General features: G+C 39.5%; 1 protein-coding gene across 7 annotated transcripts in view; it reads left to right on the forward strand.

The window, feature by feature from the left end:
• Positions 1-26,795, forward strand: part of Ipcef1 (interaction protein for cytohesin exchange factors 1) — a 145,002-nt gene that overhangs the window by 95,430 nt on the left and 22,777 nt on the right. For all 7 annotated transcript variants that reach the window (XM_078018856.1, XM_078018855.1, XM_005321385.5 and 4 more), the window contains 5 exons: positions 5,556-5,629; positions 7,102-7,173; positions 12,909-12,967; positions 14,192-14,277; positions 24,736-25,099. In XM_078018856.1, the coding sequence (XP_077874982.1) occupies positions 5,556-5,629; positions 7,102-7,173; positions 12,909-12,967; positions 14,192-14,277; positions 24,736-25,099 (655 nt within the window). The remainder of the gene's footprint in view (positions 1-5,555; positions 5,630-7,101; positions 7,174-12,908; positions 12,968-14,191; positions 14,278-24,735; positions 25,100-26,795) is intronic.

Raw genomic sequence — 26,795 nt, forward strand, 5'->3', positions numbered from 1 at the left:
GTCCCTCATGCCTTCACTTAGAACAATAAGGTACAGCATGTGATCATTGTTTGCTCCTTCCTGTCATTAAACAGTGCTTGATTGTATGAACACATCACACTGTTTATTTATCAGTTGATGACTTTAGGTTGTTTCCAGCCATGAATAGCACCGCTATAAATATTTGCACACAAATTCTTGCGTGGGCACGCACTTTCATTTCTCTTGGGTAGATACCTGGGAGTGGAATTGCTGGGTGTGCGGTAATTATATGTTTATATTTTTTAGAAACTGCTGAACTATTTTCCAAAGTGTCTTCTGTTGCTCATTTTAACACTTTCTTTATTGTCAAAGGAAAAAGATAATTGTCCCTAAGGCTTGATCACTCATAAAACTCCTGTATTTTACAAGTATTGAACACCTATCTTATGTGTAAAAAAGAAGTATAAATGACACAATTATTTCTTTCAAGGCACTCACACTCTATTGGAGAAGCAAATAATTCAGGGAGAGCAGTACTGTAGGGAAAATCCATCTCTGGTGCAGGGACCCAGGAGGGCACCTATTCTAGGCTGCGGGGAGCAGGACAAAGGATTTGAAGAAGGTCCCACCTATGTTGAGTCTTGGAAACTTATCAGAGTGAGGAGAGGGTCATGTGGCCCAGGCTGAAGCAGGCCCCTGCCCTGCACACACTCTACAACTCCTTTACACTGACCAAATTCACTTTTTTTCCCATAGGAATTACTGTCTACCAGGTGCCATGTAATTTATGTGTTTACATGTTGAGCTGATTGTCTCTTTCTCTGAGTGCAGGGGTCTCTGGTTTGTCCACTAATATATTCCATATGTTGGCACAGTACCTGGTATGAAGAGGGCACTGGATCCATATTTGTTGAATCTGTGAGTGTGTAAAGCCCTGAAGGTAAATGAGAGCAGAATGTTTAGAGGAGATATAAATATTGGTGATTCATGACATGAGAGAGGTTATCAGCACCTTATTCCATACCCCCATCATTTTAACATGAGCAATTTTGATAACAGTGAGAATTAATGCTTCCTAAGGACAGCAACTGCTAGTGTCGTTCTACCAAGGTGAACAAAATCAGAGATGCTGGGGAAAGAGGTAGGGAGGCCTCTGTGGTCATTATATAGGCAGAGAGCATCGTAACACCAAGTGAGAGATGTGGTGTCGCTTCAGAATTAGGACTAGATTTGGTGACACAAGTTTGCACATGGGCCAGAGGATGGTTTGGTAGTTTTGGTGAGAAAACAGACTTCATTGTGTTATAATTCAGAGGGAAGTTTGTGGGCACCGATGCATAACTGTCAAGTAACTCTTTAGAAAGTTAGGAATCATTAAAAGGATACCATTCAAGCAAGTTATTTTAGTTAATATAACAGGCAACAAGGGATCTGAAAGGGGTAGGAGGAGGAAAAGGAGGAGGAAGAGAAGAAACTGTCATTCCCTCAAGATTTACCCACCGTGCTTGTCATTTCTAAGCCTTTTTTTTTTTTGCAAGTCAAATAAGCAAGGACCATTTTTGACACAGTTGTCTGTGACTTTGAATACAGCTCAAATGTCTGAGACAGAGAGAGAGAGAGAGAGAGAGAGAGAGAGAGAGAGAGAGAGAGAGAGAAGCCTCTGCTTATAAAAGGGAGGATTCACTGGGGAACACAAAAGGGGCTTCACTCAAATTTATTTGGGGTCCTGTTTGAAAAAAATTAAGCCATTTCAATAATGCAGAAAAGGAATCCACCCAAATGAAGATATGTAAGTCTTTTACACTGGTTTATTTTTAAATGAATAAAAATATTGGCAAGAGCATATACACGTATGTTTCATTTTGGATCGAAATTGTCATTTGAGATAGGCTTGTTGTATGGAAAAAAAATTGTTCAGAGACTGATCATGCCACAACTTGGGTGTCACTGCTAATTCAGCTCCACGGAAGTATTGTGATTCGTTTGTTTTATTTTTTCTGTTTGCTTTTGATGAACCGAGGGTAGGAACATTGGAGAAGATGAAATTGTAGAACAATAAGGGATTAACATAAAAGGCCTCTGCTAAGACAGACTTTATCTGAGGGAAATTGGGAACCATGCAGAGTTTTAATTAGAGAAGTGACGTGAAGAATGTTCATGAGGTGAGCCGGGAACAGTGGCACATGCCTACAATCCCAGCGGCTCTGGAGATTGAGGCAAGAGGATCACGTGTTCAAAGCCAGCCTCAGCAGTGGCAAGGCACTAAGCAACCCAGTGAGACCCTGTCTTTAAGTAAAATACAAAATAGGGGGATGGGGCTCAGTCACTGAGTACTCCTGAGTTCAATCCCCAGTACCAAAAAAAAAAAAAAAATATTCATGGTATAGATTCCCTGTGACTGTGATTTGGACACCAAATTGAATAGAAGAAAATTAGAAGAAGAATAGGAGACTTTTTCAGTAATTCAAGAAAAAGTTAATGGTGATCTGAGGGAGGTAGGAGGTAGTAGATCGATTAACAATCTGTGACAGAGAAAGCAGTGATTCAGATTTTGTGTTGTTTGAAGCAGTGGAATACTGTGTTTTTTTCATACCTGGATTCTGAGAAGTGAATTGCCTTAGTCCAATTTCTATAACAAACTTCCAGAGGCCGGGGAATGCATGAAGAAAAGAGGTTTGGTCAGAACTGGAGGTGCAAGAGACTGATGCTGGCATCTGTTCAGCTTCTGGTGAGGGCCACTTGTTACTCAATTCACGGCAGAAAAGTGGAAAGGGTCTGTGTGGGTGCTGAAGGGGTCAAGCCTGCAGGCTGGCTTTCCATTTTAACAGCTCACTCTCACTGCCACCTATCCAGTTCCAAGAAAATGAGGATCACTCCCATAAAGAAAAAATGTTAATTTCTGTTAATGACCTAGTCACCTCCGACCATTGCCACCATGGGGACTGAGCTTTAACGTGAGTGTTGGTGGGGACCAGCAGTCTTCAGACCAGAGCTGGTCTGGTTGGAAGAATCGTGAATGTCTCCCAGATTTCCTTCTCTCTCTTGCGTCTGGATGGAAGTGGTGTTGCTCACTGAGTAAGAGAGCACAGGAGAAAGAGCAGTGGGCATTTTGTGGAATAGCACGACGGCTTTGGTTTTGGATTGGTCACTCTTGGGGGTATCCACGTGACCAGGCAGTGGAAATCTGAGACAGGAGCTCCAGGGCTGAACTGAATTTGAAGCCAAGATTTTGGATATGTGTGTACAGTGATGATACCTGAAGGCACGGGGAGCACTGATCACCCCAGGGAGCACTGCCCACCCCAGGGAGCACTGGAACAAGAAGAGTACAGGTGTGTGGAGCGAACCCTGGGGAACCTTGAGATTTAAAAATAGGCATGGAAGAGAGGAAGAAAAGATCTATTTCGAGCAAAAGGAGGCAGTGGTAATATGTTGTCAGAAAAGCCAAGGTGGCAGGGCATTGCAGAGGGAGGAGACGGGCTATAGTGTCAGGCCCCAGAGTTCAGTGGGAGCCAAAGTGGTGGATGGGACTCAGTGACTTGGAAAGCATTGAGGTTCATAGTTTCTATAATTTTTTTTTTTTTAACAATGAGCATAGTATTGAATGGGAGAGAAAGTAAACACAAATGGTGAGGATAAATAATTTTTTCATTCTAAATCAGTTATGGGAATTTTTCATAAGAATACATTAGCATTGATTTTTTTTTCATTGAAAAGGAAATCATATACGATTACTATTTTAAAGTAAATGATTCAGTGCATTCACAATGGTGTGGAATCACCTCCTTTATCTGGTTCCAAACTATTTTAAATCACACAAAAAGGAGAATCCATAGTCTTTTAGCAGTTGCTCCCCATACCTCACTGCCCCAGTGCCTGGGAACTATCAAGCTGTACTCTGTCTTTATGAATTTCCTATTCCAAATACACCGTATAGATGGAATCATGTAATCTGGAACATTCTGCATCTGATTTCTTTTACCTAACATAATATATTCAAGGTTCATTTATGTGGCATTTATTGGTACTTAATTATTTTTCACGGGTTGAGTAATATTCCTTTATATGGATATAGTATGACTTGTTTATCCATCATCTATTGATGAGCACTGGCTGGTTGTGAATATCATTCCCATGACCACACATGTCTGTTCATTTATTTGAATCCCCATTTTTGCTTCCTTTGAGCGTATCTCTAGGACTCGAATTGATAGAACAAACCAGTTTTTCAGGACTACATTTTTATATACTGCCAGTGGAGAATCATCAGGAGGCATTGTGAATTGTACAAAAGTGACTTAAACAGTCTAAGCTCTTTGCATACTTTATTATTCCCTTTCAGACAGGATTGGTGAAACCACCATGTGGTAATTAAGCAGCCCATCAAGAGATAAGGTGCAAATATATGCAAGCATATATATATATATATATATATATATATATATATATATATATTGAATATATATTCCTGCAGTATAGGCACATGTATATATATATATATTTAAAGGAAGATGTACTCATTAAAATCGAGTTTTTATTTTTATAAGAAGAAGCCACTGTAGGTGAAGAATGGAATAAACTAAGTCGTATAGGAGACAGACGATGGGAATAAGGTTGAATGTCTCATAGTTTAATGTTTCTGAAGAAAAGAGTGCGAGTTGCCCTCTAGTTGTTAGTAAGAAAAAGAGACGAACAAGGAGGTGAACTGAGAGCAACCATGGCACTAATTGAATAGCTAGCCGACTTTTAAAATTAAGGTAGTATTTTCCAAATCAACTTTTACTCATAGTCCCATAACCACTGACTCATCCATGTTTAATCTTATGGACTGAATTTCTCCACTCAGAGGCATCAGTGTAGATAAAAAGAGATTTGCATTCATTTATGACAATCTGGCTTCCTTGTGGCTCAGTTAAATAGTTCTTCACGAAATACAGATTAATGAATTCATGGAGACATAGCATAATTACATGTCCTGTGAAATTTTTGATGATTTACAGCAACATTGATGCTATGTCCTCAGAACCATTATTTTCCCCCTGAAGTCTTTCCTTTATAGGAATCGATTATGGAACTGAGATTCTGCAGGATGTGGCTCTGGGCTTTATTCTCCAAACACTGCCTTCAGTCTCCAGAGAGGGAATAATGTTTGTTTGTCTGCTAAGTGTTTTATTTATCTGGGCTCATTAAAGCCGTAACAACCACCTAGAGATAGATCCATGGGAGGAATGTAGATGTGCTAACTCCAAAGTCAGGGTGCTAGTGGTAGGCTGAGGGTGCCTATGCCCAGCAGGAAGTAGGACTCTGGTGGTGGGCTTTGTGGGCTCCTCCAAGACAGGGAGTCTCTGCGCCTGACACACATTGACCATCCCTGAGCATGTCACAGTTCCTGTCACAAAATGATTCTAGGTGACTAATGATGAGAAATTAATTTCCTTATGAACAGTGTATCTGGGATAAGCTCATAGTTGAGGAGGTCCATTGGATTCTACCTCACTTCATCTAAATGATCTCTATTCCGTGTAGGTGATCTCGGTAGATTAATCCCTCTGGCTGATGTATCTATTTCTGTTTGTGGCATGTGTTTGTTTCAGGCAGAGAAAGCTGATGGATTTGTGAACCTGCCTGATTTCACTGTGGAAAGAGCATCCGAATGCAAGAAAAAGCAGTAAGTTGTCTCTTACCCTCCACAGAACCCTGAGCTGGGATAATAACTGTTTTTAAGTCCACCAGGTGATGTGGTGATTTGGAAGTGGGTGATTTGGAAGATGTCTGAGAATTTTGAGCATCGTGGGTGGGCACCCTGGACACTCAGAGAAATCTTTAACCTCTTGCTTCCTGGCATTGCATTTTGTGGAGCAGATGGTTTTTCAAAGCCCCATGAAGCCTTGGCAGAGAATGTCGTTGATAACTGAGTGTGCAATGGAGAGGAAAGTGTGCCCCCACCTGGGGCTGGCAAGGTCAAATGTCAAGGTTTTGACCTTGTAAAGAGAAGAACAGATGGTGAAGGAGTCTCACCGGATGACATTGAAGGCATCATGGTGGACCAGAACCTCCTTGCTCATGTAGCACCCTGGAAGTGAACTCTCTGAGATGTCTTAAACTTGGGATTGCACCCTGATGTAGTTTACGTCCCAGAGATTTGATAACTGGCAGAAACAGAGCAGTCCCCTGCTCACAGTGCTTGTCTCCTAAGGAGGGAACAGCCTGGAGAGTCTGTGTGACCCGCCCAGGGCTCTGGGCAGAGCTGGCTCTGACTCTGGTCCCCAGCCTCTTAGTCAAATGCCCTCCCGTGAGAGCTCCTGATGTAGTTTGCTCTTTCCGTCTTCTTGCACCTCTCCTATCCTGTCTTCCACCTTTGGCATCTTTTCTAGTCTTATCAGAAAGGGGCATTTCCTTGTTCATCTGTTACTAGTTGCAGTAAATTGTTGTTTTCTCATAAGAAGTGAATAAACCAGTGTTGGCCCTAATTCTTTGACACTCTGGCCTAGCAGTGTGTTTCGTGATACATGTGGTGTGTTGATGACTGTGGGTTTTGAGTGGGTCTTTAAAAAAAACAAAACTGTCCTGTGCTGCAGGACTTCCGGTCTAAATGGTAAAGGGGAAATACTTTATTGTTTGTTATCTTCAATGTTTCATATGTCTTCTTTAAACCCAAATCCACTTCCCATGTTCCCTTTAATAATGAACGGTGCCTTAGATAAGGTTTCTGAGGACTTGTTGTGTGTGGAGGTTCCATATATGATTATTTTCCTGTAAATAAAATTTTGCTGTAGATTTGATTGAATTTGAATCAATGCTTACTGTGAAGGCGTTGATATGAGTATTTGACACCTCTGTGAACCTAAATTCTAACTTACTGTACCCTTATCGTAAAGCAGTTAGCAAGTGGAAACAAAAGGTTATGCCCTTATGTTTTAAATGGAAACTAACACTAAGACGCAGCCTTGACATGGAAATTGACCATCAGCACCCTAACTAAAATAAGGACTACACAATAGGTATTTAATCGAATAATTTTTTTGGTAAACTTATAAAGAAAGCAGTTATTTAAGATGACTGTTGTATTTGTATTTTACTTACTTACAGACCCACTGATAAATACTAATTCTTATATGTTTGTGTTTTTCCCTTCTCAAGCGCATTTAAGATCAACCATCCACAGATCAAGACCTTCTATTTTGCAGCTGAGAATTTGCAGGAAATGAACGTGTAAGTAGAAGAGCTTGCTAAATCCAGTCCTTAATGGAACAGACTTGCCTTGGCCAGGCCTTGGAATTTGTAGCCTATGTTTGTATTAATTATTGTTTTATTTCTTTCTGTTATTTAAGAATTAATTTCCTTAGCAGTTATAAAGTCTTCTTGCTGTCTTCTATGTTCAGAAGCATTTTGAAGAACCACACATATCCGAATGGCTACTTTAGGGAAGAAGTGGTCAGATTGTTCTGAGGGCACCACTAGGTTGAGGAAAGAGTAGACGGAAGTCATGGTGAGAACATATTAAAATGAGGATCAGCATTACAAGGAGAATAACGTAAAGGTATTTTGTGACTGATTGTGTAGCTTTCCACATGTAAAACTCCCTCTCTACTGCATTTAATATGTGCTGTGTGAATACCATGGTGATTCACGATTTAGCACTTCTTCATGCATCATTCTGAACATTTTGTAAAATGTCCTTGCTGAGAGCATCTATAATTTAAAAATTTTACATCCAGAGCTTCATTTCCTGTTTGGTCTGTTTAAATAAGTGCGCTTTAGGCCCTCTGTCCCCTCCTGGTTTAGATTAAGGCACATGACGATGGCTGCTGTTTGAATGAGGCTGTATCTCAGGGGCTGACTTGAGGTGTTCCATTTAATTTTAGCCTTCTTCCCATAATTCCTAGTGTCTCTTATTACCTTCACCTCACCAATTAAAATATGTTTATGAAACACAACACTGTGTGCCCCACGGCAGCAGATGATGGGTGGTAGCAATAAACACACACTCAGCTCCTTCATTCATAGAGCTTATGCTGAAAACCTGCTTTATTTGTACCTAATAAAATCCTTATTTATCTGTATCTCATGTACTTGCCGTCTCATCTTAGAAACTTCAAGAAAATAATATCTAGCTTTCATCTCCCCCTCCCCACCCCCAGACACACACGTCTCTCTTTATAGTCCTGTCTAGCTAGGAGCATTGGTGCTTGCCCCCTACGCTTACCTCCCTGCCGTGTCCCTTCAGTTGAGGGCACAATGACTCACAGGTAGTTGGGAAATCCTGTGTTTGGCATAATGAGGCATGGCTTTGACAACTGTCTTCCAAACATGTCCTTGGCCGACTGAGTTAAGGACAAAAGTTTCTCCCCTTTTTGATTTTAGCTTTTTTCCATGGTCTTTTTTCAAGCATCTGAGAAAAATTAAGAGCAGATACGCAAAAGGAGAGGAAGTTTAGCATTTCACAAAGTTCTATCCTTATCTTTTCATTTGCACTGTGAGCCGGTCCTTTGGCTAGCCAGCCCTTGCTCGGTAAGGTGTGGGTCAAGGCACAAGGTCTAGCCTGAGGTGCTTGGTACCCTGTGATGGTGAGTGCCAGTCTTGCCGAGCCACCAGTGAACTCTCAGTGGTCTTTACTGGCAGGGAGACTGTGCTGCCTGCCACCCACTCACAGTGGCCTCCTGCTGTCCTGGACTTCTCCCCTCTATAGGTGTCTTGTATCTCATCGTCTTTCCCACCCATCCTGGGTCTGATTCTTTCAGGGTACTTCTGTTTTCCCCAGTAAGGTGTCAGTGAGACTGAGCTTCTCAGAGAAACAATCCCTTCTAAATGTTTTGTCAGCTACTGAATTTTTCCTCCAACCCAGTCAAATACATTCTTCAACTAATAAGAGGCAAGACCCTTAGTGCCTTCACTCAATCCATCAGATTTCAGATTATAATTAGCTCTTTGAATCACATATCACAGTTATTTAGCCTCCTGCCTCCCTACCCCACCAACTATCTGATTTTCCTGTACATATCCATTTGGTCTTCTATGTTTTTGTGCTCCATTTGCAGATATTCATTGAATGGCAACTCATTTGCATGTGTAGTAATGTGTGCCTGTACTCAGTGTGTTGGCTGTTAAATCAAAACTTGTCACAGTTATCAAGCCAAGGTCTTACTGCTCATCTATGTTGCGAAGAGCTGTTATTTTACTTGAAAATTTCTTAGTGTTCCTCTTTCTAACTTACAAGCAAGATATACATTGAAATTTGAAATTAGAGTGTCTTAATTCCCTGTTTCTGAATCTCTGTAGTGACATTTATGCTTGAAAATTACTCATCTGGTCACTCATGGGTACATGGCCTATTTTGTCTATGCCTGACTATATCATGATTTCTTTATATGTAATGAGTATATGTAAATAAAGTATGAATAGTATTATGGAATTTTATTATTCTGAAGATGATTTTTTTAATAGCCAATAATGCAGAATCTCTAGGCTACCAAGTTAACTTTTTTCTACCACCTGAAGATCTTCCCTTCTGTTGACGTAGTCTGTTTACACCAGTCCATAATGTTTCTGGTGAGATGCAGAGATGTGAGGGAGAGAGGAGGTGGTATGGCAGAGATGGGCTCTGGTGCAGATGTTCATCTCCTGGGTAACTGTATTTCTGGGTAGTAACATTTCTCTCAAGGGCGATGAAAGGAAAGGTAATTAAGTTTAATAGAATCTTCTCATGTTCTGCAGCGACCCTCAATTTACAAGTACTGGGTAAGTAATTAAGGGTAATGAAAGAGCTGGTTTCTAGGCAAAGACAGGAGATTGATGCTTTCTAGATGGTGTTTGTGGGAAGAACGTTCTTGTTTTTTACATCAATTTCCTAATACTTGTGCTCCAACTCGTACATTCTCATCAAATTCATAGACAACAAACTCTCGGGAGACACCTGCCATCTTCTTTTGTGTAAATATAAGTCCCTTTGTGCATCTATTTAGCCACAGACGTTTTTGTACTACCATAAGGTTATAGAAAATTCCCAGCAAAGGAGGTGCTCTAAGCCAATGGGTTCTAGAAAGACAACTCTCACTCGGGTTAAGAACAATCACTAATCCTTGCAGCAGCTAACTAATGGTGGCAAGGAAGAGTGCATGAAGTTTGGGGTGAAAGTGGAAAGGAATCTTTAGTCAATACTCTTCCACTTTGCAATATTTTCATGTTTTGGATAGAGGCTTAGAAATGCATTCTCTTATTTCAGGCACCCTCAATTCAAAACTATTTTCTTTTTACTTTTTTAAAAAAAATTTTGTCTATTTCACTTTTAAATGCTTTTTTGAGGGGGGCAATAAATGGTTATTATAGTATTTTAAGTAGTGAATGAAATTTATTGTGTTTTGCCTCATCAAGTTTTTAAGATGTTGGGCTGGGATTGTGGCTCAGCGGTAGTAGAGCGCTCACCTAGCATGGGTGGGACCTGGGTTCAATCCTCAGCACCACATAAAAATAAATGCATTGTGTTGTGTCCATCTACACCAAAAAATAAATTTAAAAAGTTTTTAAGATGTAATCTTTAATAGTAACTACTATTACTTGTACTTCAGTAATGTATAAAACATTCTTGTAAAAAAATCAAACAATGCCTGGGGTTAACCACTTTTAATAACATGATGTATATCCTTCCTGACACTTTTCTATCACAGCAATTCATGCACTTATACAAATATATAATTTTAAAAATACATTAGAACAGCTAAACATATTTGATACTTGGTCTTTTCAATGAATCATATGTTGGGATTTTCCGGGTTATTATAAGCAATCCCCTTAGTCTTTTAGTAGCTTCATTATAACATGGTGTCAGTAAAATCAGTGTCATAATTTATGTATCCATTTTATTTTTAGTGGACAATTATATTGTCTCAATGTTTTTCTCTTTCTGCTATTATAAGCCTCATTGGCAGTTAACATTTTCCCGTGTTTCTGTAAATGAAGATAATGTTTTAAGGTATAAAATAGACATTTATAATTTAATTTTTGGAAAAAAGTGTGGATATTTAAAATTTGAATAATAACATCAAATTGCCTACTCAAAATCAGCTGTATTGATTTTCATGTTTAATGCAACAATGGATGAGAATGTCCATTGTTCCATTTTCTCCTAAGCACTAGAAATCAATATTTTTTCTTTTTTTGATTTTACTTTTTAGTTGTAGTTGGACACAATATCTTTATTTTATTTATTTTTATGTGGTGCTGAGGATCAAACCAAGGGCCTCACACGTGCTAAGTGAGTGCTTTCCCCTGGGCCATAACACCAGCCCTAGAAATCAACTTTTTTAACTTTTCCAATCCAGTAGTGAATATATTTTCCTGTGTTTAGCTATGAATTTTCTAAAATGCTCTTGAAGCTGGATAATTTTTCCATTTATGTATTGAGTTTTTTTTTTTTCTGTGATGTTTTCTGATCATTTGCTTTGCATAGTTCTCTACTGGGATTTGATCAACATTTTGGGGTTTCTATGGCAGGGTCTGGGCTCCAGTCTTGGTTATTTTGTGCTCATCTTTTTTCTTGTAGAATCTCCTGTTTTATATATTTTGAAAATTAAATTTTTTTTTTCTGTTAAAAAATAATGAATATAGTCAGGTCATTGCTGGCCGATGATCAGGTAAGGATTTCTAAATAGTTGACAGTTATGGGTCAGAGTGTGCAATCTGTGGACCACGGTGTGAGTGCAGGGTGCTGAGTGAGGCCTGAGGCGTTGTAGGACTAGAAGCAATGAAAGTGAACATGAATCCAGAGATACAGAGCACTATTGCTGTTATTTTATTCATATTGATTGACTTAGGTCACTGTGTGATGATCATTTCTCAAAAAAAAAATAGAATACACAGTATGAATATTTTAAAACACACAGAAAAGTAGAAATAAATCACCTGGATAGTCACTGCCTCCAAGCCACATTTTTCCTTTAAGCATAACATTACATAACTAGAATTTATGAAATAGACCCATTGCGTCTCTTAGCTTTTAAAATTCGTGTTTTAAAGTGAATTCATAGCAAAAATCTTAAGAAGGAACTACTGTGGCCTCAAATTATAAACCAAGTATGAGTTCCTTAGGGTTTGCCTAGTAGTACTATTTTTGTTATTGAAGTTTAATTGGACTTCATTGTCAATAAGATGAGAAATCAATAGAATAGAGAAGATGGTCAATTTTTATTTTAAATAAAATTTTTCAAGGAATGGATTTCCCCAGTTTAGAAATAACCTTCAGCCTTGGGGGCAGATCTTTTACTGATTGATGTGGTAATCTTCCTGGTTTTAAATCGAAGGTCTTTATATTTTCTAAAATAAATTGACATCATTAAAAGTGATAGATATAGCTTTAGTGAACAAGTTACTACATTCAATGGTAAATTTTTTGATGGTTACTAAAATTTTCAAGTGCATAATTTGTATTTTTTTATGTATTTTTATTTATGTATTTAGAATACCTAATTTAGCTGCCTGCCTTAACCAGCTGCATGAGGGCCATCTTGCTTATCTCACAGAGCATACTCTGAAAGGAAAGTATGAAACTAGAGGCCTTATTTTATTTTGTTTTTTTGGTACTGGGAATTGAACCCAGAGGTGCTTAACCACTGAGCCACATCCCCAGCCTTTTTTATATTTTATTCAGTGGCAGGACCTCGCTGTGTTGCTTAGTGTCTTGCGAAGTTACTGAGGCTAGCCTTGAACTTGTTGTCCTCCTGCCTCAGCCTCCCGAACTGCTGGGCATGCTCATCATGTTCAGCAGAGGCCTTCTGTTTTGATGCCCTGAACTTATGCTGATTCTTGAAATGTTCAGGCTGACAGTTGAATCAGGACTGACTTTCATGATGGAGTCTGGCACAAGACCCACCCTCAGGTGGTCCAAGGGGGAAGGTGTGAGGGAAGGGGACCAATCTCTTTGGTCTAACATGTACTTTCTACTTGAATCCCAGGTGGTTAAATAAACTCGGAATCGCTGTGATCCATCTTGAATCCACTACAAAGGATGAAGGTATATTCCATTCTAAAGTTCTGAAAAAGTAGCCAGAGAATTAGACTAAGATGAGAAAAACAATATCAAATTCTATATATAGTCTGATCCTGAGGAAACAGTTTGGCATTTGAAATGATCTGAGTGTAGAGACAGACACATTCACACAGACTCCCCAACAGAGACGAGAGCTTCCCGGGCCGGCTCTGAATGATTTCACACTTCACCCACACTTGAGCAGCTGTAGGCTTCACTGATATCTCAGGCAATTGCCAATGCAAATGTTTTATTGCTCTACTTAACTGAATTCTTACTCATACCCGTGAACTTGTCATGATCTAGGCAGATAACTTTCATCCCACTGTTTCCTCTCTGATATTTTAACATTTCCGCCAGGTGTGTGCTGTGAGTGATTACCCCAAGATTGTACTGGGAACCTGAAGGTCAGATTGGGACACAGGCCGTATTTTTAGCATACTCTGTAGCTCTCAGGGTTCAAAAGCTGCGGGAGTCTAATTCTTCCAGATGCAATTACTCCGCGCTGTGCAGAAGAGGGCGGCTTTGCGGGCTGCCAGGGCCACGGAACTGAGACTGTCCCTGAAATGCTCAAACCACATCCAGAGTCAATTCTAGACTGAGGAGTTGGAAATAGGGAGTTTTATTTTTTTGATGACAAATTTTTACAATCTTAAATTTAGAAAGGGAACAGTGGCAAAATGACTTAAAGCCATGAAGGAGTCCAATACGATCTCCTCAAATAAGATCTTGTCCCCCAGACTTTCAAAAGCTTCATTTTCAGTGTGCCTTGGGGGTCTCTATATATCCCGTTCTCCCCGCTGACTTGGCCTGTTGGTCCCTTCCCTGTTGGCCCACTCCTGATGGCTTGGGTGCCCAGCCAGCTTCAGCTCACTCAATTCATGAGGTTTCCTATCATCAAACATATTCCCCATTGACCTTCTTCCTAGTGTATGAATTCTTTCTTTGAGGAGTTCTTCTATTTTCCCTGAGCTCTGGTTGGTCCTCTTCATGCCTATGGGATGTTCTTGGAGAGCAGAAACCCAGAGGGGCCATTTGTTTCTCCATCTTCAGTAATTCCTTTGTACCAAGTATTTCACTAGATTTGTTTTTTTTTTTTCTGAATTGGATTGAAATTGCAATAGCTAGATGGAGAAAAACCTATGCTCATACATTATGGAATAAATGATGGCAGCATTTAAACATGAAGTGTTTTCGTTTTTGTTACAGAATGCTACAGTGAAAGTGAGCAGGAGGATCCTGATATAGCCACGGAGACTCCGCCCCCTCCTTACTCTGCCACTTCCTCTCCTTTGGTAGGTGCAGACGTCAGTGGTCTGTTGGTCAGTCTTTCCTTCCAAGTAGGCAGAAACTACTTTGCCTGATACAATTTTTTGAACAGGCTAAATTAAGGTATCTGCCAAAGAGCAAGTGGGTTCTCAAGGTGCTGACTCTGAGCCTTCTCTAGAGCTACTCACTGATCTAACAAACATGTTAGACCTGCATCTGTGCAGGTTGCACAGAAGTATCCTGCTCACAGGATTCATGGAAGGGCAAAGGGTGTCGAAGTAGTAATCCAATACTTGGAATGACTTGCTTTGCAATGTTTTTTAATACCCTGTAAAGAATGGCCTCAGAAAGAATTTAAAGCACCTTACCTAGGTGCCTGTAATATAAGAATGCAAAATGAAATTAAAGAGGATAAAAAATAGCATAAAAATAAAAGTAGAGTCAGAAAAATAAGAAGTCAAGAGTGGGGTTATTGCATTAAGATTGTGTGTGGAATAATTTTGCCATTCAGTAGCGAGCAATCCAAATTTGATTCTAGGCTTTGTGTGTGTTGGTATTATTTACAGGTAGTAAGACTAGAGAATTGCTTCATATTTGGATGGATAATCCCTTAGAAAGGGTCAGAGAAGGAAGTAGATTTAAGTTTTTATTTATTTGATTAATTTGATTTTTTCCTGTATGTGTGTGGTTCAACCCAGGTCCTCATGCATGCTATGCACAAGATGTACCACTGAGCTACAGCCTCAGTAGGCTTTTTTTTTTTTTAAATATCTTCTATGTACTAGGACTTATGTAAATGCCCTAAATATATGATCATTTAATCTTCTAACAACTTTGAGAAGTAGCATTATTTAATTTGCATTTTACTGATGACTAATGGCATCATTATGTGTTTAATACTATTCAAGTGACATCTTTTATGTTTATTGGCCATTTGCATTTTCTCTTTTGCAAAGTGTCTGTTAAGCCTCTGGGTATTTTAAGTTGCTGCTGCCTCCTCCTCCTCCTGTTCCTCTTTTTATGTTTAATTTATAGCATTTCTTAGAAAATTTATTATTATATATATTAGTATTATATATACTAGTCATGTGCATTATATGTCAAATAAAATATATATTTGTCAGCTAAAAATGATCAAATTTCACTTGTTAACTCTTTAAACTCTTTCATACTTTCTTTTTATAAACAGATGTTCTTGCCATTAATGTGCCAGATTTATCCATTGCTTCCATTTGGTTAATGTATTTTTTTCCTGGATTAAGAAATGTTTTCTTCTGCTGAGGCTGTGAGGAAGTAGATGTCATTGTCTTATGGTTAGGAAACAGGTTCAGAGGTGTTGAGTGGCAGGGCCAGACCCCCCAGCGGACAGCGCCTGTTGGGGAATTGAGGCTACTCTGGCTGGGGAGTGAGTGCTCTTCCCACTTTCCCTTTGTGCTTGTCCATCCACAGAGCCAAAGCTCATGGAGGGCTTGTTTGGTATCAGATAAATGAAGGGATGCTTATGAGAGCAGTGAACCAGGCTGTTAAACTTTAAAGATTCTTTAGAATTTTCTGAGTCATCCATCAAATGTTATTTCCTAATATCCTCTAAGTTGATCAGTTTTTGACAGTCCATTAAGGCTAACATTTACTCAAGAAATATATTGGAAAATAGTCAGATAAATGTTGAATAATCAGATTTTTTTCCCCTTAGTAACAGAATGTTCCTCCTGCTCACATATTTTCCAGGCAGATTATGTTTTTGTTTTCTCTTGTTTTGAAAAACAGACAAGCAAGGCACTTAGTTAAAATAATATTGAGCTTTTAAAAATGTAAACGGCTGAAGTTTAAGAAATCCTGGTAACTTTTATCTAGTGCATGAAACTAGGTATTGTTTGGCTGGAAATTATATAGGTTAGCCATGAATTGGATATACAAGCCTAGGGTGAAAATAATTTTTTTTCTAAGTTCTTGCTTTAGAAAGTATTTTGGGTAATGGATTTTCATTTCATGATGATGAACTCAACTATTATTAATATTAAATAATTAATATTATTAAATATTATTATTAATGAAAATCATCTAAAAAAATTTTAAGTCTTGAAAGAAAGGAATCGATTCAATGTACATCCATTCTAATAGTTGTAAAGAAAAGCAGTGAAACTTGAACACCAAACCAGTTTGGGCTTCTGCTCCTAATGAGCTGAATGATATTCCATAAGGGAATGAAGACATTTAGGGATGCTCCTGTCGTGAAGAGGAGGTTTGGTTCATGTTCCTTCATTGTGAGCAGGCTTTACAGGATTGAGAGTGGGAAGGACACTGTTTATCCTCAAAGGAATTAGAAATGGGTTATTTTTTCCACAGACTTATTAAAAGACTCAAAATAGATGGGGGCTGGGTGCCGTGGCGCACACTGTAATCCCAGCAGCTTGGGATGCTGAGGCAGGAGGATCACGCGTTCAAAGCCAGCCTCAGCAATGGTGAGGCACTAAACTCAATGAGACCCTGTCTCTAAATAAAGTGCAAAAAATAGAGCTGGGGATGTGGCTCAGTGGGGGGAGTGCCCCTGAATTTAATCCCAGGCTCCCCACCCCCCAACAAAAAGAAAAACAAAAAACCCCAAAACAAAATAGATGGGGATCTGTAAGTTTCACCTTAAAAGATTATTTGTAGAAATAATTATCCAGGATTCTTGAAATTTATAAGAGAGCAAGAAAAGCTTCATTCATGTTGCAAGCCTAATTTTCTAAGTTACAAAGTGATTTAAGAGCTGTAAGCATCACAAAAAATCTCCTCCATGTATTTTTTTTAATTTTTAAAAAGTGTTACCTGATAAACTTACCTGTCCTTTTCTGCTCATTCATTCATTTAAGAGGGGTTCCTAGAGTATTGTGGACCCCTCTCTTGCTACTTGGGGCACATCAGTGAATAAAGCAGGTAACGGTTCACATTCTGCATGGAGCCACCCTGGTAGTGGAGGGAGATGAATTGTCAACAGTCAACATATGAAGTAAACTTGTGCACTATCGGTGGCACTAGAGAGGAAGAGCGAGGAGATTGGGAATCCTGGGGGGTAGAGATTGGGTTGTGACAATGGACAGGAGTCCAGGATGTCCCCATTGAGAGCTTAGATCGGAGCAGAAATCTTGAAAGGCACTTTGGGAATTGGCTGAGGGGGTATGTGAGGAAGGAGTTTCCCTAGCAAATGTGTCAGAATCAAGGTCTCTTGGTACAAAGTCATGCAAGGAGGCCAGTGTGGCAGGAGCAGGGTAAACCAGGATGAGAATGGCAGGAGGCCAGGTCAGGGGGTGGAGGTGGCCACACTGTAGGGGGCCTGTGGTCTAGTGAAGGGCTTCCATGTTCTGGTGGAGTTGTTTAGGGAGCCTTTGGAGGGTTGGAGAGTAGAGGATGTGATAATTTCCATTTTAAAAGGACCCGGGGAGGGTGTGTAATAATCTACAGTGAAAGATGGCAGTGATTCCATGGGGGGTGGGTAGTGGGGTGGTTGCAAAAGGAATGGTTGGATTTTGACTATATTTGGAAGTTTGAGCATCAATAGGAGGGTCAAATATGAGAGAAGCAGGGATGAATAATTACAGTCCGAGCTTCAAATAGCCCTTGAAGATCATTTTAATGTAACAGTCCTTAAATTTTGATCCTTTTTAGAAGTATAATTCCTTTATATACAAATGTTGAAAAAAAAAAGAGTCAGCTAACGGAAACTAAAGAAGCAATAAGTAAAAATAAATCCTGCTGCCTGGCTCATTGGCCAGTGACAGAGGAGGAAGTTGAGGATTAAACACAGAAAGGGTAAAATTAATTTTAGAAATTCAGATTTAATTCTGACAGAATGGATCTTGAATAGCTGTCTGCTAAAGGTCACGTTATCTTTCAATATCTTCACTAGATGAAATGGTAGGAATGCTTGCCTGTGTACAGTTGTATGAAAAATTATCAGAAAAAAAGGAAAATTCACTCTTTTCCTTCAAGATGCAAATAATCATAATGATCATCATCATAATCATAAGCTCTGTGATTGAACACTGAACTGACTTTAAGACTTTTCTAAAATTTACTTGTATATTTTTGCCTCTTGCCTGACCGGTTCATCTTTGCAGCTGACTCCCCAATCACAGAGCATCGTGCCTGCCCCACCACCTCTTCCCATCTTCCTGCCCTAGTCCAGGCCCTCATTAACTCCTGCAAGTTATTGAAATAGCAGGCTGTTTTTCTCTTCCTGCCTCTAGTTGCTTTCTCCTGTTAAAAACCACCTCTGAATTGTTCTTCCTGAAGTTCGGGTCTAAGAAGATGGATTCATTACACACAACCTTTCACTGAATCTCTTTGCTTATAACATTAATTCCTGACTCTTTGCCTTGGTCTTTGAGGCCCTGGGATTTTTCAAGTAACCTTTACAGTCTTCTTGCCCATTTCCCCTTTGCCTTTGGTCCAGGAAACTGCCTGCTATTTTCCAAGAGCTTTTCACTCTTTCCTGCTCTTGTGCCTATAGTGAGAAGTTTCTGGACTTGCAGGAACCACTTGTCCCCGTTCCTACACCAGTCCCCCCTTCTACATGCCTTTCAAGCCTGCTTCTTCAGCTGTGCCTTCCTTCACAGAAGTGGCCTAGTCGTCTGTATCAGGAGGAGTCTGCCTTTTTCTGAACTCCATTTCTGTAGCATTTTGTTTTTTTGATGCTTTTTCATGTTATCATAATCTGCCTTCTATGTTAGATTTTGCATATCTGACTTATTTTTCTAATTATTAGAATTTCTTTTTATTTGTTTATGTGGTGCTGAGGATTGAACCCAGGACCTCGCACATGCTAGGCGAGCACTCTACTGCTGAGCCACAACCCTAGCATAATTATTAAATTTTTAGAATCAAAGGTGGGGCAGCTGGGGTTGTGGCTCAGTGGCAGAGCGCTTGCCTAGCACGTGTAAGGCGCTGGGTTCGATCCTTAGCGCCGCATAAAAATAAATAAATAATAAAATAAAGGTATTTTGTCTGACTACAAAAAAATATTAAAAATTAAAAAATCAAAGATGGTTTACAGTATATTTTATGTTTACCTACAGCCTTTGTGACTGTGTTGAGCACATACTTGAAACCAGATAAATATTTAATGGATGAATAGGTGGATGAGTAGGTGATTACTGTGACCTAATCTGTACCCTCCACAAAATTTTTGCTCTGCAAATATTTTGCTACATGGTTTAGAAGAAATGACTTTAACTTTGTGCAGTGCTTTTGCGTAGCTTTAAGAGGATTTTTTTAAAAACAAAAATCCTGTATTAGTTTTACAAATGAGGAAGCCAAGGCCCTGAGAAGTAAAAGCAACCATCATAAGTAACATTTGCAAGATGTTTATGTTTTATTGAGAAGGTTCCTTCATAGTATTTGATTCTCTTGATAAATCTGTCAGTCAGGCAGCTGATGAAATTTTCATGAATGTTCCACATGCCAGATCCTGCTGGGGATAAGGAAAGGCAGAACTGGACAATGTCCCCTCCCTTGAGCATCTTAAGTTCTAAGTGGAAAAGAGGGACAATAAATTGATAGTTCAAACAAATTATTTCAAATACTAATCAGTGCTGTGAAGCGGATAAACTGGGATAGTGTCCTAAGGAGTGGTTGGGGCTGTTTTGTGCACCCTGACAGGGAGACCCTCCGGAAGAAGTGATATATGAGTCGAGGTCAAAGTGATAGGGAGGAGGCAGCCAATCAGGAATCCACAGGAGGGGCCTGACAGTCACCACAGATGCACTGAAGGGACAGAAAGGGGGGAAACATGACCAGAAAGGATAGGTGGAGGGGACATGGAAGGAGGTGTAGTAGAGAGGTATTCAGGGGTCCATGTGAGCCTCCTCAGTTCTCAGACAGTGCGTATTTTTGTCCTGGTGATGGGCAGTTATTGGAGGAACATCCTCCTTTCAGTGGAGGAATATCATGGTTTGGATTGTGCTTTAGAAATGCGCTTGCTGCTATTGGGGGATGCCCAGGGAAGGGACAATAGTGTAGGCAGAAACCAGTAGAATAGGGCTTGGAGGTAAAGTGACTTCGCCAAGGTCACTTAGACACTGAAGATTGGAGTGAGGAGTGGATCCTGCCAGCTCATGCCCAAGGTCATACAGAAGGTCAGTGAGGAGGAGGCAGTGTACTGTACGTGGTCTTCTGTGTGTTAGGGCATTGCTTCTCCTAACTTATGGGAGAATACACACACCATGCCTCCTAGGGATCGGTGACAGTGGACTGCTCTGTTTCTATTAAAAGGCCAATAAGGGAGAGAACGTCTGTGTACTTTCCTTCCCTTTTTCTTGTTTGATTTTATTATGCTTAGTATTAAATGATTCCTCCATTTCTTTTTTTTTTTTTAATGTACCTTGACTAATGTTACTTCAGATCTATATACTGAATCACTTCTTCCTAATTACAGGCCTTTGGTGGTTATTTTAAACTATTTTTCACCATGTCAAACTTGTGTTTTGAAAACAATTCAGAGAAAAGGATTTTAGAGCTAACTATAATTTGAATTTAACTCCTTCAATAAATAAAAGTATCCTATGCAAAAAATAGGAAAAATCAATTTTAGTTTTTAAGCTTAATCTTACCAAAGTTTCTTAAGTAAAACCAAGATCTTTATAATGTCTTTAATTTTCTCATCAAAAATTAAAACATTTCAAACCTGAATATTTTTATTTATTTATTTTGTTTTTATTTTTTAATTAAATTTCATTTATATGTGACAGTGGAATGCATTACAATTTTTATTACACATATAGAGCACAGTTTTTCATGTCTCTGGTTGTACACAAAGTATATTCAAACCAATTAACATCTTTATACATGTACTTTGGATAATAATGTCCATCACATTCCACCATCATTTCTAACCCCATGCCCCCTCCCTCCCCTCCCACCCCTCTGCCCTATCTAGAGTTCTTCTGTTCTTCCCATGCTCCCCCTCCCTACTCCACTACAAATCAGCCTCCTTATATCAGAGAAAACATTTGGCATTTGTTTTTGGGGATTGGCTAACTTCACTTAGCATTGTCTTCTCCATCCATTTACCTGCAAATGCCACGATTTCATTCTCTTTTATTGCTGAGTAATATTTCATTGTATATGCCACATTTTTTTTTATCCATTCATCTATTGAAGGGCATCTTGTTTGGTTCCACAGTTTAGCTGTTGTGAATTGTGCTGAAATAAACATTGATGTGGCTGTGTCCCTGTAGTATGCTGTTTTTAAGTCCTTTGGGTTTAGACTGAGGAGAGGGATAGCTAGGTCAAATAGTGGTTCCACTCCTAATTTTTAAAGAAATCTCTATACTGCTTTCCATATTGGCTGCAGCAATTTACAGTCCCACCAGCAATGTATGAGTGTGCCTTTCCAACACTTATTGTTGTTTGTCTTCATAATAGCTGCCATTCTGACTGGAGTGAGATGAAATCTTAGAGTAGTTTTGATTTGCATTGTTTCTCTAATTGCTAGAGATGATGAACATTGTTTAATGTATTTGTTGATTGATTGTATATCCTCTTCTGAGAAGTGTCTGTTCAGGTCCTTGGCCCATTTATTGATTGGGTTGTTTTTTTGGTGTTTAACTTTTTGAATTCTTTATAAAGCCTAGAGATTAGTGCTCTATCTGATGTGTGAGGGGTAAAGATTTGCTCCCAAGATGTAGGCTCTCTTTTCATCCCCAGATTGTTTCTTTTGCTGCAAAGAAACTTTTTAGCTTGAGTGCATCCCATTTATTGATTCTTGATTTTAATTCTTGCGCCAAAGAAGTCTTATTAAGGAAGTTAGGGCCTAATCCCACTTGATGGAGATTAGGGCCTACTTTTTCTTCTATTAGACACAGGGTCTCTGAACAAACCTGAATATTTTTAAATGGATGAAACCACATAGAGTTATTAATCTCTAAGTAAAATAATTTTATTTAAGATGAGAGCATTTGTGGAATTATTTGAATTGTAATTTATAGCAATAACCCCTTGATCCTGGAATTAGGATAAAATACCTTTAGCAACTCTAGAGAGAATTTCAGGGAATCTTCAGTAAGGGACTAAACTATTCTGGGGAGCTTTTTTCTATATAGTTGGTTCTCTCATTCATTCTTTGCTGGCATTAATTTGTTACCAACTATGTATCAGGCACAGATGAAAAAAAAATGGAGGTTCAAAAATGACTAAAAATAGCCTGTTCTCAAGCAGCTTATCAAGAAAGGTTAGCAGTCCATCAGCAACTGCAATTTAAGGTAACAAATAAAATGGCATTTACTGGCTCTGCTGGAGGTAAGCCCAGGAGCACCAGGCATAGGTATCTATCAGGCCCTGAAGTTTTCAGAGAAGGCTTCCTGGAGGAGCTGGCATTTGAACTGACAGGAGGATGGGCTCCTGTCAGTCAAACAGAGATGGGGTGAAAGAAGAGTCTGTCCCTCCTTTCTACCTTCACTGGCACTTGGGAGTTTTATGAGTATATTGCAGAGATGCTTCACCAAGGCACTGACCTAAGATTTCTGTGCTTGGTATTGGCCATTGGTAACTACAGAATTTTAGTTCTTTCTTTCTTTAATCTTTTTCTCCATTTCAGCAGCGTTACATGGTGCCTGGGGAAATTGCACTGATAATTTGCATTTTGTTGGAGTAGCACCCAACAGGAATATAGAACACTCCACAGACTTTTCTGATTCTCATCTTACACATCTTTCTTTAGTCCTTTAAACAGTTTGTTAAGGTTTAGAAAACCTTATGGAAAGTATCCCGGCAACTGAGTACACAATCTTTTTCTCAAATAGCCCATTTTGCTCTAATCTAATTAAAGTAGTGTCGGCAGGAGCAACAGGAAAAGCTCATGCTTGGTCTCTTTTCAAAAAAAGGAAGTTGATCACGTGGAAGCCAAGTTTTACCAAAATAGCTCACAATCAGGGGAACGTGTCAGGGCTGGGCCAGCATGGGTATTTTGGTTAATATGTATTTTGTAGATCCTGTTAATAAGTGAACTATTCATGACATTTATTTGGAGCATTTAGGGCTTGTATGTTCCTTCCTCCAGATAACTAAGCCTTTATTTAGTGAGTTACAGATCTTTAATCTCTTAGTGATTAAATGGCCTCTGTGATTTAAGGTAGCCAGTTCTCAAGCCACTTGACACATTCTTGAATGGAACATTTTCATGTCTGTGCCAGTATTTTACTATTGAGAAGATGGGTGTGATCGGTTTGCATCTGAAATAGATATTTTAATGTCATGTTTCTTTAAAAGATTCAATATGTAATAATACATGTTTACTATGCATTCAGTTTGGTACATGTTGAATAAATACTGGATTTTTCCCAATAAAATTCTGAGTTTAGCACCTGCGGAATTCAGGGGGCCATACTAATTTGGAACAAAGTTAGCCATTCTGAAGAAGTTAGTTGCAATGATTTTGAGATTTGGGGAGAGGATCCTAGTTTGCTCTTTTGCGTATTCTCTTTAATAAATCTCCTTCCAGCTGCCTCCTTTGAGATTTGAGTTCTTGAAACCAATAGGTATATAGTATCTAACTAATAGCAGGATATAAAGAGTGATAAAATGAAATTATAAAAATCCCTTCTTGTCTTATGCTATTGGAGATACAAGGTGGTCCAGAGAACATGAGAGTCTAATTTGGGGGTTTTATTGACCAATAAAATGAACAGTGGAGGAACAGCACAGAGTTGCTACATAAAACATTAAAAAGAACCCCCTGCAGAGCAGACCCAGAAGATCCCACGTCATCAACCCCCTTCCCCTTCTCCATGGTGCCACTTTTGGTGTCGTATGAAAGAATTGAGAGGCTGCTTATTCTTGTCTTCCTCCTCAAAACTTTATCAAATGTTTTTAAGAGATTGAAGGGTGAGTTAATGTCCTCCTGCCTCACCTGGGTAGTTATGACTTGACACTGGTCATGTGCTGAGGAACATGTGGGCCACGATCCTGGGCACTCATCAACATGACCAGGCTTCCTGTCTGGCTCCAGCTGTTGCTGCCCGTCCCCTTTCAGTGTTGGGGATGGAGCCCAGGGCATTGCACGTGCCAGCCAAGTGTTCTCCCCCTGAGCTGCACCCCAGAGCCCTGCTGTCTTTCTCTTAATCACCTTTCTCTAGAGGTTTTGCTCCATCTGTGTGCGTTGAATGACAGATTACAAATTATATTGTTTTGCTCAAGGTGTACTTCAGTATTCTAAAGAGTGCCCCCAAAAGTCATTTTAAGTTTCTGGAGAACACTGAATAATAGAGTGATGTGGAGATTTTTCAGATCCTCGCATGGCAAATTCAAAGTTCTACGGATCAGTTTTAGAGAATGGGATCTCGATGGCTGCCAGATGGAAATGAATAGCATGGGTTTGTCCTTCTATTCCCTTATTCTTGGTCACCTTTTGAAACAACAGCAGGACGCCTGTATTAAAAATAAGGACAGAGACTGATGGTTGGATCACCATTTATTTTATTCTCTCTTGGTCTTCTTTGTGGAAATAGGCTGCCCAGCGGGCATCTTCGTCCTCACCCAAATTGAGTGAAACGTCGTGTTCTTTCTCTTCCCTGGAAAATACAATCAAGACGGCCAGCAGCGGTTCTTCCTCGGGATCTAAAGAAAGACAGTCCTGGCTGGACATCGTGAACAGCTCACCTGCTGCTGGAGACGTGGGGCACGCACTCGCCTTTGCCGTGCAGGTCCATGCTCCCGCACCCTCAGAGGCTCCCAGTTGCAAGGCCCTAGACACCAGCCCCGAAAGTGGGTTTTTGAACTCTTTGTCTAGTGATGACACTTCTTCATTGAGTAGCAATCAGGATCACCTCACTGTCCCAGACAAGGCTCCTGGATCAAGGGTGATGGAGAAAGGTAAATAAGAAAGCATTTACAATTATTTAGAGTGTGTGTGTGTGTGTGTGTGTGTATGTGTGTGTGTGTGTAACTCTAATGTGAATTTGTAGCAGATGAGTGTGAATTTGTCACTCATGAATGGTGATTTAAATTTACATGATCAAGGGGGGCCAAGCCTCATGCTGCTTGGGTAGTTTCCCTGTTTCACTAATGACCTGCTCTTAGTGTTATTAAACCAAGGCTTAAAATGGAGACATGGGGTCATAATATCTTTCCACCAGTTGAAGGAAAAGCTTGGCTCTAATTTTGGTTCCATTCTCTGGAGCTCGTGATAGTTCAGTGGGGAGGGGAAGAGAAATGGCCCATTGAGGAATGAAGGGTGAAGATCAGATGGTGGGATTGAAAGAGGAGACTCAGGCTGCCTCAGGCTCAGGACCTGTCATTGTGTGGACCAAGTATTGGGCTTACTTGTGTCTCCTTGGAACTGTAAATTAAGGTCAGTGGTACAAGTGAAAAAGAGGTACTAGGTTCAGCATAAGAATCTTCTTTTTGATTTCATGAGCTGTCTGTATAGAGCAGGCTCCTTGGAAGGTAATGTGTCCTTATCTTTGGAGGTATTTCTTTATTCTGAGAGAACTATTTTCATTGAGACCGATTGCATATTGATAGCAATTTTTGTTCTTATAATGAAGAGAGAATTTAGGTATCTTGATTTAAATGACCTCAAATTTGATGCTTAGAAAAATCCTTTCAGATAGAGGATTGGGATTGAAGAAAATAATAAAAAGTACTACATCTATTTTAGCTATTATTTTCCTGTTAAAAATTCTTACTTTAATCTATGAGTAGAACTAAAAAAGTTTCCGACACCTCCCCTCCACTCGCCCCCATATAATGAGCATAGTTTCCTAAGCACCATAGATACTAAAATTCCTTTTATAGTCTTTCCCAAGAGATAACCCTGCAGATGGAGAGTTTTCCTTTAGGATCCATAGCCTGAGAGTCATGGGAAGATGAATGCAGTTCTCGTCTCTGTCTAAATGCCATCCTGGGAATGCAAGTGCTATGGAGCTTGGTGGGGCATCAATAGCTCTTTTAATCTAAGAATGAGGAAACCTGGTGTTCTTTAGCTTTGAATTACATGCAGAGTGACCAACAAAATCTGGCTGCTTCTTGGAACAGCTTGAGGTGAGGGTGCTTCTCTCAATAGAGAGGAAGAGAATATGGAAGTATTTTCCCCTCACTGATTTGTTGGCGGTTACTTACTATGTGTTACAGAATTTTTGCTGATGATTTTCTCCTGCTGCTGAGGATTTGATCAAATTCCCAAAAGAACTGAACCACATAAAGTCATCTCTATGGAAACAGCAGCCCAGCCTTTGCTTGTATTTTTGATGACTTGCTGTTGAGTAATCAAATTGCATATTGTGTATTTTCTTAACGTGTTTGCATGTTGGAGAAGAAGGTAGCTTTTCATTCTTGTGACTTCTAAACAAATATTGGTTTTGAGTTGCCAATGGGAAAAAAAAAAAAAAAAAAACAAAACCAAAAAGCCCTGGAATTTCTGTGTCTGAAACACTGCTCTGGGTGTTTTTCTATCAGGAATTGGAGTTTCTACAAGGTCCAAGATAGAAGTTAAATTTTCAGATTAATTTTCAGATTCCCAGTCTCAAGATGTGTTTGCTGGAGAAAGAGGCTTTTATCCTCGAAAAGA

This window comes from Ictidomys tridecemlineatus, chromosome 8 (genome assembly GCF_052094955.1).
Source record: "Ictidomys tridecemlineatus isolate mIctTri1 chromosome 8, mIctTri1.hap1, whole genome shotgun sequence".
NCBI lineage: Eukaryota > Metazoa > Chordata > Mammalia > Rodentia > Sciuridae > Ictidomys > Ictidomys tridecemlineatus.